At 44.1% G+C, this 14,564-nt stretch overlaps 1 protein-coding gene across 1 annotated transcript in view; it reads left to right on the plus strand.

Annotated features, from left to right (window-relative positions):
• The first annotated feature begins 294 nt into the window (after window positions 1-294).
• Window positions 295-14,564, plus strand: part of FSTL3 (follistatin like 3) — a 426,956-nt gene continuing 412,686 nt past the window's right edge. The window contains exon 1 of the mRNA XM_069767836.1: window positions 295-838. Within this exon, the coding sequence (XP_069623937.1) occupies window positions 754-838 (85 nt within the window). The 5' untranslated portion in view covers window positions 295-753. The remainder of the gene's footprint in view (window positions 839-14,564) is intronic.

A 14,564-nucleotide genomic window follows, 5' to 3' on the forward strand; every position in this document is an offset into this window, starting at 1 on the left:
GGTGTCAGAGTGGTAGTTCCCCTACAGATCCGCATAGTATCTCACACACTGTGCCTGCCTGCACATACCTGAACGGGAAAGGAGGGCACAGGGAGGCAGGAGACACAGCCAAGTCCTGGAGTTTATGAGGCGTGAGCCAGACAGGAGGACCACCGGGCACACACACACTGGCACACACACGCTGACACACCCACACAGACACACAACGGGCAAGTGGATAAAGTTACAGAAATGTTCTCACGTGTCACAGGGAGGGCAGTCAGACAGGCGTGTGTAGAGTATCGGCGCATTCCCAGACGCGGCCAGACACCGGGCAGACAGGCACATACACACACAGACAGGTGAGGCAACAGTACAACAAAAGTGAGGAGCCATATAGAGGAAACCGACACCCAGCGTGGGGGACTCGGAGAGAGGAGGGGGAGACTCGGGGAAATAAAGAAGTGCAGAGGAGGGGGCGGCCGGATTGTTCTCCCAATTCTGAGACACAGGGCAGACATAGGGGCACAAATGAGGGGGAGATACTGACAGACTAGACAGAGGCTGAGAGGCACACACAGGGATCCAGTCACAGGGAGAAGTGGCAAACAACAGGGGAGGGTCACGGAAACATTGGAAGACACACAATTCTTAGGAAATCCAGCTTGTCAGAGACCGAGAGCACATCTGAGGAGACAGACAGCCGCCACAGACAGGTAGCCAGCTGCCAGACACGGGTCCTAGGACACAGTGAAGCTGCCAAGTTCCTGCACCATGCTCCAATTACTGCTGCTCCCTCTCCTGCTCCTGACTGGTACCCGATGCCACCCTATCCCGGGAGGGGACGCAATGCCGCCGGGTGAGTCACACTGGGAACTCACATAGAGCTCACTGAGCCCCTACTTCTGGGCCATGCCCTCAGCAACCTCTGCACCCCTCACACAGCCACCAACCCGAGGACGTACATCATTATATACAAATTCAGAGGGGAAATGCTGTAGAAATATGTTTATGGGATATGTGAATTATTCGGGTTTATGTATTATGCTTTTTGTATGTCATTTATGTTTGCATATTCTGCTAATATAAATATTAATCTATTTCTCAATAAATATTTATTTTATCTAATACTATGTAGCTAAAAACTGTCTTATCGAATTTCTATGACCTATCTAATATATAACTATCTCATTTTTTATCTACATTTATATCTAATAGCAATCTAAAAATCATATATATAAAATGTATCAACATATCTCATATCTATCTATCTATCTATCTATCTATCTATCTATCTATCTATCTACCCCATATCTATCTATCTATCTATCTATCTATCTATCTATCTATCTATCTATCTATCTACCCCATATCTATCTATCTGTATATTATCTATCTATCTATCTACCCCATATCTATCTATCTATCCCATATCTATCTATCTATCTATCTATCTATCTATCTATCTATCTATCTATCTATCTATCTATCTATCCCATATCTATATCTATTTATCTACCCCATATCTATCTATCTATCTATCTATCTATCTATCTATCTATCTATCTATCTATCTATCTATCTATCTATCCCATATCTATATCTATTTATCTACCCCATATCTATCTATCTATCTATCTATCTATCTATCTATCTATCTATCTATCTATCTATCTATCCCATATCTATCTATCTATCTATCTATCTATCTATCTATCTATCTACCCCATATCTATCTATCTATCTATCTATCTATCTATCTATCTATCTATCTATCTATCTATCTATCTATCTATCTATCCCATATCTATCCCATATCTATCTATCTATCTATCTATCTATCAAATTCAAATTCAAATGAGCTTTATTGGCAGGACTAAGTACATGTTAGCATTGCCAAAGCATATGGTAAAAATACGGGGGTGGGGGAGGGGGGGCATATAGAGGTCCAGGGAATATCAAATTCCTTTTAGAGGATAGGGAATGTTTCCAGGGTGGGGTATAGGAGTCCATGACATATCGGGCTCTTTAGTCGGGGGATAGGGATATGTCCAGTGTTGGGGTACGGGAGTCCATGACATATCAGGCTCCTCTTAGTCTGTGGCAGGCACTGACATATTCCGCTGCTACGGCCACTGCACTTTCCTCTTCCCCCAGTATTATCGGCAGTTTCTCTTCCTCCTCCTTGGAGGTGAAATCTGGGAGGAGATCAGACAGCCTCTTGAAGTGAGTGTCCCTCACTGCGGAGTATTTGGGGCACCTCAGCAGGAAGTGGGCCTCATCCTCCACGGCCTCCTGGGGGCACTGCTGGCAGAGTCTGTTCTCTCGAGGCTTGTAGTTCTGTCGGTGCCGCCCGGATTCGATGAGTAGGCTGTGGGCGCTCAGTCTGTACCGGCTCAGGATCTGTCGATCTTTGGGGTTTTCTAGTTTCTCTAGATATGGGGCCAGTTTGTACTCCCTCTGTAGATTCCGGTATATTGTCAGTTTCTGGGATTTGTTTATGTCGTTCCTCCAGATGCTGAGATATTCCTCTTTGACTTTGTGTACCATTTTCTGGATTTCACCTTTTGTCAGGCCATGGAGGTTGATGGCTTGGTCAGACTGGCTTTGGGTACTTTTCCTTGGGAGGCTTCCTGAGGCTTCCTGGTGTAGGAAGGCTTTGTGATGGTAGGAGCTGGGACTGCTACTTTGTAGATGAGCCTTGAATGACAGCGCCTTCTTCTTTATTGCGATGTGTAGTGGGAATCTGCCCAGCTCTGCTCGGCAGGCGCTATTTGATGTGATCCGATGGACTTGGAGAAGATGCTTGCAGAACTCTAGGTGGAATATTTCTGTCGGCCCAGCGTCCCACTTTGACCAGTTTGGGTATGAGACTGGGCCCCAGACCTCACTACCGTATAGAAGAATTGGGGCAATGATGGAGTCAAAAATTTTTAGCCATACGGTTACTGGTGCCTTGAGGTGGTACAGACGCCTTCTGATGGCATAGAAGGCTTTGGATGCCTTGTCTTTTAGTGACTCTATGGCTTGCTTGAAGCTCCCTGACTGGCTGAGTTCTAGGCCCAGGTAGGTGTACCTGTTGGTTTCAGTAAGTGGACGGTTGTCTATCATAAAGGTAGGATTGCCAGTGGGTTTCTGCTTTCTTTTCTGGAACACCATGATATTAGTTTTTTTCTCGTTGATTGGCAGTGCCCATGTGCTGCTGAAGGTCTCTAGGATTTTCAGATGATCTTGGAGGCCTTTCTCAGTTGGTGATAACAGCACGAGGTCATCTGCATACAGCAGAAATTTCACCTGGGTGTCATGGAGGGTGAGTCCTGGTGCTGAGGAGGAATCTAGGGCCACTGCCAGCTCGTTGATGTAGATGTTAAAGAGCGTTGGACTGAGGCTGCAGCCCTGTCTCACTCCTCGACTTTGTTGGAAATAGGCTGTCCTCCTTCCGTTGACCTTCACACTGCAACTGTTCTCTGTGTAGGAGCTTCGGATGACATCATATGTTTTGCCTCCTATTCCGCTCCCCAGCAATTTTAGGAATAGTCCTGGGTGCCACACTGAGTCGAAGGCCTTCTTGAAGTCCACAAAACAAGCGTATATCTTCCCGTTCTTTGTATTGTGGACGTGGCTCTTGATGAGGCTGTGCAGAGTGTAGATGTGGTCAGTGGTGCGGTGGTTTGGCATGAACCCTGCTTGGCTCTTGCTGAGGACGTTGTGCTCGGTGAGGAAGGTGAGGATCCTCTTGTTCAGGATGCAGTTGAAGAGTTTACCCAGGTTGCTGCTGACACATATCCCTCGGTAGTTTGCTGGGTCGTACTTGTCCCCATTTTTGTGTATAGGGGTTATGAGGCCTTGGTTCCAGTTTTTGGGGAAGCAGCCGGCCTGCAGTACAATATTAAATAGTTTTGTTATCGCAGCCTGGATGTCTGGAGGGCTGTATTTCAGCATTTCTGGGAGGATCCCATCTGGACCACTGGCTTTTTTACCTTTTATCTGTGTGATCCTTTCTGTTATTTCTGTCAGTGTGATTGGTGTATCCAGAGGATTTTGGAAATCTTTGAACTTTTCCTCCATATCTTTCAGTTTTTTCACAAGCTCTTTTTGTGCCAGGTTCAGGTCTTCACTTGGGATGTCATTGTAGAGGTCCTTGAAGTACTGGAGCCAGATGTTGCCGCTCTGGATGTGGAGGCTGTTGCTTTTCTGGTTGGATCCAAGGTGATTCCACAGTTCCCAAAATTTGTTGTCTTCAAGGGCATCTTGGAGTTGGAGGAGTTTGGTAGAGATGTCGTTTTGCTTTTTCTTTCTGAGGATGGCTTTGTAATTTCGTTGTACGGTGTGGTAGGCTTCTCTCAGAGTGGGGTTATTGGGGTCTCTGTGTTTTTTATTTGAGGCCATTCTTAGGGCCTTCCGTATGGTCTTGCATTCTTTGTCAAACCAGTTGTTGGGATTTTGTTTACTCGGTCTCTTGTTGATGATTCTTTTCAGGTCAGACATTTCTGCCATGGCACATAGAATGTCGTTAAGGTCTCTTACCGCTAGGTGTACTCCTTCTGGGTTGAGTTCATACACGTTATTATGGAAACATTGGAGCTTCTCCTTGATCTCTGGTCTGTTGATGGCATCTTTGTATTTTGGGGCCGACATCTTGGACCATTTGAAGGATGGTGGCAGGCTAAAGAGGCCGGTCTTTTGCGGGGTTTGTGAGGGTGATTTCTTTGTGGATTTGATGTATAGGAGCAGTTGGTTATGGTCTGACAGATGTGTTTGTGGGGTGACTATAAGGGCGCCAATATTTGTAGGGTCCATATCTGTGATGGCATAGTCTATCACACTGCTGCCCACATGGGAGTTTAGGGTATGTCTTCCCAGTGAGTCTCCCTTGGTGCGGCCATTGAGGATACGAAGTCCAAGGCTTCGGCATAGGTTCAACAGCGTTCTGCCACTTTTATTAACTGTGCAATCATAGCTGTTCCTGTCGGTGTGCACTGGGTTGTCACAGTCGGTATCTGCTCCAAGTATATAGATGTTTCCATCAGTGGTCAGGTAGTCTCTTTCTCTTCCCGTTCTTGCGTTGAGGTCTCCGTAGATGAGAACGTTCCCAAGAGTCTGGAAATGGGCAGCTTCAGTCTTTAGGGTCTCAAAGCTGTCTGGGTTGAAGTATGGAGACTCTGGAGGTGCTACGTACACTGCACAGAGGTAGATGTCGGCCACGGATGTGAGGATGGAGCGGCTTATTCTTATCCAGATATGGCTGTCTCCTCTCTTCACTGCTCTGATATGTTCATGGAGCTCTTCTTTGTACCATACTAATATTCCTCCTGAGCTCCGGCCCTGTTTGATGTTTTTGTTTTTCAGGGCGGAGACAGAGCTATCTATCTATCTATCTATCTATCTATCTATCTATCTATCTATCTATCTATCTATCTATCCCATATCTATCTATTTATCTACCCCATATCTATCTATCAATCTATCTATCTACCCCATATCTATCTATCTATCTATCTATCTATCTATCTATCTATCTATCTATCTATCTATCTATCCCATATCTATCTATCTATCTACCCCATATCTATCTATCTATCTATCTATCTATCTATCTATCTACCCCATATCTATCTATCTATCTATCTATCTATCTATCTATCTATCTATCTATCTATCCCATATCTATCTATCTATTTATCTACCCCATATCTATCTGTCTATCTATCTATCTATCTATCTATCTATTTATCTACCCCATATCTATCTATCTATCTATCTATCTATCTATCTATCTATCTATCTATCTATCTATCTATCTATCCCATATCTATCTATCTATTTATCTACCCCATATCTATCTATCTATCTATCTATCTATCTATCTATCTATCTATCTATCCCATATCTATCTATCTATTTATCTACCCCATATCTATCTATCTATCTATCTATCAATCAATCTATCTATCTACCCCCTATCTATCTATCTATCTATTTATCTACCCCATATCTATCTGTCTATCTATCTATCTATCTATCTATCTATCTATCTATCTATCTACCCCATATCTATCTGTCTATCTATCTATCTATCTATCTATCTATTTATCTACCCCATATCTATCTATCTATCTATCTATCTATCTATCCCATATCTATCTATCTATTTATCTACCCCATATCTATCTGTCTATCTATCTATCTATCTATCTATCTATCTATCTATCTATTTATCTACCCCATATCTATCTATCTATCTATCTATCTATCTATCTATCTATCTATCTATCTATCTATCTATCTATCTATCCCATATCTATCTATCTATTTATCTACCCCATATCTATCTATCTATCTATCTATCTATTTATCTATCCCATATCTATATCTATCTATCTATCTATCTATCTATCTATCTATCTATCTATCTATCTATCTATCTACCCCATATCTATCTATCCCATATCTATCTATCTATCTATCTATCTATCTATCTATCTATCTATCTATCTATCTATCTATCTATCTATCTACCCCATATCTATCTATCTATATATCTACCCCATATCTATCTCAAATTCAAATTCAAATTCAAATGAGCTTTATTGGCAGGACTAAGTACATGTTAGCATTGCCAAAGCATATGGTAAAAATACGGGGGTGGGGGAGGGGGGGCATATAGAGGTCCAGGGAATATCAAATTCCTTTTAGAGGATAGGGAATGTTTCCAGGGTGGGGTATAGGAGTCCATGACATATCGGGCTCTTTAGTCGGGGGATAGGGATATGTCCAGTGTTGTGGTACGGGAGTCCATGACATATCAGGCTCCTCTTAGTCTGTGGCAGGCACTGACATATTCCGCTGCTACGGCCACTGCACTTTCCTCTTCCCCCAGTATTATCGGCAGTTTCTCTTCCTCCTCCTTGGAGGTGAAATCTGGGAGGAGATCAGACAGTCTCTTGAAGTGAGTGTATCTATCAAATTCAAATTCAAATGAGCTTTATTGGCAGGACTAAGTACATGTTAGCATTGCCAAAGCATATGGTAAAAATACGGTGGTGGAGGAGGGGGGGCATATAGAGGTCCAGGGAATATCAAATTCCTTTTAGAGGATAGGGGATGTTTCCAGGGTGGGGTATAGGAGTCCATGACATATCGGGCTCTTTAGTCGGGGGATAGGGATATGTCCAGTGTTGGGGTACGGGAGTCCATGACATATCAGGCTCCTCTTAGTCTGTGGCAGGCACTGACATATTCCGCTGCTACGGCCACTGCACTTTCCTCTTCCCCCAGTATTATCGGCAGTTTCTCTTCCTCCTCCTTGGAGGTGAAGTCTGGGAGGAGATCAGACAGCCTCTTGAAGTGAGTGTCCCTCACTGCGGAGTATCTGGAGCACCTCAGCAGGAAGTGGGCCTCATCCTCCACGACCTCCTGGGGGCACTGCTGGCAGAGTCTGTTCTCTCGAGGCTTGTAGTTCTGTCGGTGCCGCCCGGATTCGATGAGTAGGCTGTGGGCGCTCAGTCTGTACCGGCTCAGGATCTGTCGATCTTTGGGGTTTTCTAGTTTCTCTAGATATGGGGCCAGTTTGTACTCCCTCTGTAGATTCCGGTATATTGTCCAGGGAATTAGTCTGATTGCCGTATGTGGAGTCGGGAAGGAATTTTTTTCCCCAATGTGGAGCTTACTCTTTGCCACATGGGTTTTTTTTGCCTTCCTCTGGATCAACATGTTAGGGCATGTTAGGTTAGGCTATGGGTTGAACTAGATGGACATATAGTCTTCCTTCAACCTTAATAACTATGTAACTATGTAATTGTCAGTTTCTGGGATTTGTTTATGTCGTTCCTCCAGATGCTGAGATATTCCTCTTTGACTTTGTGTACTATTTTCTGGATTTCACCTTTTGTCAGGCCATGGAGGTTGATGGCTTGGTCAGACTGGCTTTGGGTACTTTTTCTTGGGAGGCTTCCTGAGGCTTCCTGGTGTAGGAAGGCTTTGTGATGGTAGGAGCTGGGACTGCTACTTTGTAGATGAGCCTTGAATGACAGCGCCTTCTTCTTTATTGCGATGTGTAGTGGGAATCTGCCCAGCTCTGCTCGGCAGGCGCTATTTGATGTGCTCTGATGGACTTGGAGAAGATGCTTGCAGAACTCTAGGTGGAATATTTCTGTCGGCCCAGCGTCCCACTTTGACCAGTTTGGGTATGAGACTGGGCCCCAGACCTCACTACCGTATAGAAGAATTGGGGCAATGATGGAGTCAAAAATTTTTAGCCATACGGTTACTGGTGCCTTGAGGTGGTACAGACGCCTTCTGATGGCATAGAAGGCTTTGGATGCCTTGTCTTTTAGTGACTCTATGGCTTGCTTGAAGCTCCCTGACTGGCTGAGTTCTAGGCCCAGGTAGGTGTACCTGTTGGTTTCAGTAAGTGGACGGTTGTCTATCATAAAGGTAGGATTGCCAGTGGGTTTCTGCTTTCTTTTCTGGAACACCATGATATTTGTTTTTTTCTCGTTGATTGGCAGTGCCCATGTGCTGCTGAAGGTCTCTAGGATTTTCAGATGATCTTGGAGGCCTTTCTCAGTTGGTGATAACAGCACGAGGTCATCTGCATACAGCAGAAATTTCACCTGGGTGTCATGGAGGGTGAGTCCTGGTGCTGAGGAGGACTCTAGGGCCACTGCCAGCTCATTGATGTAGATGTTAAAGAGCGTTGGACTGAGGCTGCAGCCCTGTCTCACTCCTCGACTTTGTTGGAAATAGGCTGTCCTCCTTCCGTTGACCTTCACACTGCAACTGTTCTCTGTGTAGGAGCTTCGGATGACATCATATGTTTTGCCTCCTATTCCGCTCCCCAGCAATTTTAGGAATAGTCCTTGGTGCAACACTGAGTCGAAGGCCTTCTTGAAGTCCACAAAACAAGCGTATATCTTCCCGTTCTTTGTATTGTGGACGTGGCTCTTGATGAGGATGTGCAGAGTGTAGATGTGGTCAGTGGTGCGGTGGTTTGGCATGAACCCTGCTTGGCTCTTGCTGAGGACGTTGTGCTCGGTGAGGATCCTCTTGTTCAGGATGCAGTTGAAGAGTTTACCCAGGTTGCTGCTGACACATATCCCTCGGTAGTTTGCTGGGTCGTACTTGTCCCCATTTTTGTGTATAGGGGTTATGAGGCCTTGGTTCCAGTTTTTGGGGAAGCAGCCGGCCTGCAGTACAATATTAAATAGTTTTGTTATCGCAGCCTGGATGTCTGGAGGGCTGTATTTCAGCATTTCTGGGAGGATCCCATCTGGACCACTGGCTTTTTTACCTTTTATCTGTGTGATCCTTTCTGTTATTTCTGTCAGTGTGATTGGTGTATCCAGAGGATTTTGGAAATCTTTGAACTTTTCCTCCATATCTTTCAGTTTTCTCACAAGCTCTTTTTGTGCCACGTTCAGGTCTTCACTTGGGATGTCATTGTAGAGGTCCTTGAAGTACTGGAGCCAGATGTTGCCGCTCTGGATGTGGAGGCTGTTGCTTTTCTGGTTGGATCCAAGGTGATTCCACAGTTCCCAAAATTTGTTGTCTTCAAGGGCATCTTGGAGTTGGAGGAGTTTGGTAGAGATGTCGTTTTGCTTTTTGTTTCTGAGGATGGCTCTGTAATTTCGTTGTACGGTGTGGTAGGCTTCTCTCAGAGTGGGGTTATTGGGGTCTCTGTGTTTTTTATTTGAGGCCATTCTTAGGGCCTTCCGTATGGTCTTGCATTCTTTGTCAAACCAGTTGTTGGGATTTTGTTTACTCGGTCTCTTGTTGATGCTTCTTTTCAGGTCAGACATTTCTGCCATGGCATATAGAATGTCGTTAAGGTCTCTTACCGCTAGGTGTACTCCTTCTGGGTTGAGTTCATACACGTTATTATGGAAACATTGGAGCTTCTCCTTGATCTCTGGTCTGTTGATGGCATCTTTGTATTTTGGGGCCGACATCTTGGACCATTTGAAGGATGGTGGCAGGCTAAAGAGGCCGGTCTTTTGCTGGGTTTGTGAGGGTGATTTCTGTGTGGATTTGATGTATAGGAGCAGTTGGTTATGGTCTGACAGATGTGTTTGTGGGGTGACTATAAGGGCGCCAATATTTGTAGGGTCCATACAGTGGGGCAAAAAAGTATTTAGTCAGTCAGCAATAGTGCAAGTTCCACCACTTAAAAAGATGAGAGGCGTCTGTAATTTACATCATAGGTAGACCTCAACTATGGGAGACAAACTGAGAAAAAAAAATCCAGAAAATCACATTGTCTGTTTTTTTAACAATTTATTTGCATATTATGGTGAAAAATAAGTATTTGGTCAGAAACAAAATTTCATCTCAATACTTTGTAATATATCCTTTGTTGGCAATGACAGAGGTCAAACGTTTTCTGTAAGTCTTCACAAGGTTGCCACACACTGTTGTTGGTATGTTGGCCCATTCCTCCATGCAGATCTCCTCTAGAGCAGTGATGTTTTTGGCTATTCGCTTGGCAACACGGACTTTCAACTCCCTCCAAAGGTTTTCTATAGGGTTGAGATCTGGAGACTGGCTAGGCCACTCCAGGACCTTGAAATGCTTCTTACGAAGCCACTCCTTCGTTGCCCTGGCGGTGTGCTTTGGATCATTGTCATGTTGAAAGACCCAGCCACGTTTCATCTTCAATGCCCTTGCTGATGGAAGGAGGTTTGCACTCAAAATCTCACGATACATGGCCCCATTCATTCTTTCATGTACCCGGATCAGTCGTCCTGGCCCCTTTGCAGAGAAACAGCCCCAAAGCATGATGTTTCCACCACCATGCTTTACAGTAGGTATGGTGTTTGATGGATGCAACTCAGTATTCTTTTTCCTCCAAACACGACAAGTTGTGTTTCTACCAAACAGTTCCAGTTTGTTTTCATCAGACCATAGGACATTCTCCCAAAACTCCTCTGGATCATCCAAATGCTCTCTAGCAAACTTCAGACGGGCCCGGACATGTACTGGCTTAACCCCTCTGTGACCTTAGACGTACTATCCCGTCGAGGTGCCCTGGGCTTATCTGACCCTGGACGGGATAGTACGTCATAGCCGATCGGCCGCGCTCACGGGGGGAGCGCGGCCGATCGCGGCCGGGTGTCAGCTGCTTATCGCAGCTGACATCCGGCACTATGTGCCAGGAGCGGTCACGGACCGCCCCCGGCACATTAACCCCTGGCACACCGCGATCAAAGATGATCGCGATGTGCCGGCGGTGCAGGGAAGCACCGCGCAGGGAGGGGGCTCCCTGCGGGCTTCCCTGAGACCCTCTGAGCAACGCGATGTGATCGCGTTGCTGCGAGGGTCTCACCTCCCTCCCTGCTCCCTCCAGCCCCGGATCCAAGATGGCCGCGGATCCGGGTCCTGCAGGGAGGGAGGTGGCTTCACAGAGCCTGCTTAGAGCAGGCACTGTGAAGCAGCCTGCACTGCTATCAGATCAGTGATCTGACAGAGTGCTGTGCAAACTGTCAGATCACTGATCTGTGACGTCCCCCCCTGGGGCAATGTAAAAAAAAAATTTTCCAAATGTGTAAAAAAAATAAAAAAAAATATTCCAAAATAATGAAAAAAAAAAAAAATATTATTCCCATAAATACATTTCTTCATCTAAATAAAAAAAAAACCCCAATAAAAGTACACATATTTAGTATCGCCACGTCCGTAACGACCCGACCTATAAAACTGTCCCACTAGTTAACCCCTTCAGTAAACACCGTAAGAAAAAAAAAAAAAAAACGAGGCAAAAAACAACGCTTTATTATCATACCGCCGAACAAAAAGTGGAATAACACGCGATCAAAAGGACAGATATAAATAACCATGGTACCGCTGAAAACGTCATCTTGTGCCGCAAAAAACGAGCCGCCATACATCATCATCAGCAAAAAAATAAAAAAGTTATAGTCCTGAGAATAAAGCGATGCAAAAATAATTATTTTTTCTGTAAAATAGTTTTTATCGTATAAAAGCGCCAAAACATAAAAAAATGATATAAATGAGGTGTTGCTGTAATCGTACTGACCCGAAGAATAAAACTGATTTATCAATTTTACCAAACGCGGAACGGTATAAACGCCTCCCCCAATAGAAATTCATGAATAGCTGGTTTTTGGTCATTCTTCCTCACAAAAATCGGAATAAAAAGCGATCAAAAAATGTCACGTGCCCGAAAATGTTTTCAATAAAAACGTCAACTCGTCCCGCAAAAAACAAGACCTCACATGACTCTGTGGACCAAAATATGGAAAAATTATAGCTCTCAAAATGTGGTAACGCAAAAAATATTTTTTGCAATAAAAAGGGTCTTTCAGTGTGTGACGGCTGCCAATCATAAAAATCCGCTAAAAAACTCGCTATAAAAGTAAATCAAACCCCCCTTCATCACCCCCTTAGGGAAAAATAAAAAAAAATGTATTTATTTCCATTTTCCCATTAGGGCTAGGGTTAGGGCTAGGGTTAGGGCTAGGGTTAGGGCTAGGGTTAGGGTTAGGGCTAGGGTTAGGGTTGGGGCTACAGTTAGTGTTGGGGCTAAAGTTACTGTTAGGGTTTAGATTACATTTACAGTTGGGAATAGGGTTGGGATTAGGGTTAGGGGTGTGTCAGGGTTAGAGGTGTGGTTAGGGTTACCGTTGGAATTAGGGTTAGGGGTGTGTTTAGATTAGGGTTTCAGTTATAATTGGGGGGTTTCCACTGTTTCGGCACATCAGGGGCTCTCCAAACACGACATGGCGTCCGATCTCAATTCCAGCCAATTCTGCGTTGAAAAAGTAAAACAGTGCTCCTTCCCTTCCGAGCTCTCCTGTGTGCCCAAACAGGGGTTTACCCTCACATATGGGGTATCAGCGTACTCAGGACAAATTGGACAACAACTTTTGTGGACCAATTTCTCCTGTTACCCTTGGGAAAATACAAAACTGGGGGCTAAAAAATAATTTTTGTGGGAAAACAAAGATTTTTTATTTTCACGGCTCTGCGTTATAAACTGTAGTGAAACACTTGGGGGTTCAAAGTTCTCACAACACATCTAGATAAGTTCATTGAGGGGTCTAGTTTCCAATATGGGGTCACTTGTAGGGGGTTTCTACTGTTTAGGTACATTAGGGGCTCTGCAAACGCAATGTGACGCCTACAGACCATTCCATCTAAGTCTGCATTCCAAATGGCGCTCCTTCCCTTCCGAGCCCTCCCATGCGCCCAAACGGTGGTTCCCCCCCACATATGGGGTATCAGCGTACTCAGGACAAATTGGACAACAACTTTTGGGGTCCAATTTCTCCTGTTACCCTAGGGAAAATACAAAACTGGGGGCTAAAAAATAATTTTTGTGGGAAAAAAATTTTGTTTTATTTTTATGGCTCTGCATTATAAACTTCTGTGAAGCACTTGGTGGGTCAAAGTGCTCACCACACCTCTAGATAAGTTCCTTAGGGGGTCTACTTTCCAAAATGGTGTCACTTGTGGGGGGTTTCAATGTTTAGCCACATCAGGGGCTCTCCAAACGAAACATGGCGTCCCATCTCAATTTTTGTCAATTTTGCATTGAAAAGTCAAACGGCGCTCCTTCCCTTCCGAGCTCTCCCATGCGCCCAAACAGTGGTTTACTGCCACATATGGGGTATCAGCGTACTCAGGACAAATTGGACAACAACTTTTGGGGTCCATTTTCTCCTGTTATCCTTGGTAAAATAAAACAAATTGGAGCTGAAGTAAATTTTTTGTGTAAAAAAGTTAAATGTTCATTTTTATTTAAACATTCCAAAAATTCCTATTAAACACCTGAAGGGTTAATAAACTTCATGAATGTGGTTTTGAGCACCTTGAGGGGTGCAGTTTTTAGAATGGTGTCACACTTGGGCATTTTCTATCATATAGACCCCTCAAAATGACTTCAAATGAGACGTGGTCCCTAAAAAAAAATGGTGTTGTAAAAATGAGAAATTGCTGGTCAACTTTTAACCCTTATAACTCCCTAACAAAAAAAAAAATTGGTTCCAAAATTATGCTGATGTAAAGGAGACATGTGGGAAATGTTACTTATTAAGTATTTTATGTGACATATCTCTGTGATTTAATTGCATAAAAATTCAAAGTTTTAAAATTGCGAAATTTTCAAAATTTTCGCCAAATTTCCGTTTTTTTCACAAATAAACGCAGGTAATATCAAAGAAATTTTACCACTATCATGAAGTACAATATGTCACGAGAAAACAATGTCAGAATCACCAGGATCCGTTGAAGCGTTTCGGAGTTATAACCTCATAAAGGGACAGTGGTCAGAATTGTAAAAATTGGCCTGGTCATTGACGTGCAAACCACCCTTGGGGGTAAAGGGGTTAAGCAGTGGGACACGTCTGGCACTGCAGGATCTGAGTCCATGGTGGCATAGTGTGTTACTTATGGTAGGCCTTGTTACATTGGTCCCAGCTCTCTGCAGTTCATTCACTAGGTCCCCCCGCGTGGTTCTGGGATTTTTGCTCACCGTTCTTGTGATCATTCTGACCCCACGGGGTGGGATTTTGCGTGGAGCCCCAGATCGAGGGAGATTATCAGTGGTCTTGTATGTCTTCCATTTT

This window comes from Ranitomeya imitator, chromosome 1, assembly GCF_032444005.1.
Source record: "Ranitomeya imitator isolate aRanImi1 chromosome 1, aRanImi1.pri, whole genome shotgun sequence".
Lineage (NCBI taxonomy): Eukaryota > Metazoa > Chordata > Amphibia > Anura > Dendrobatidae > Ranitomeya > Ranitomeya imitator.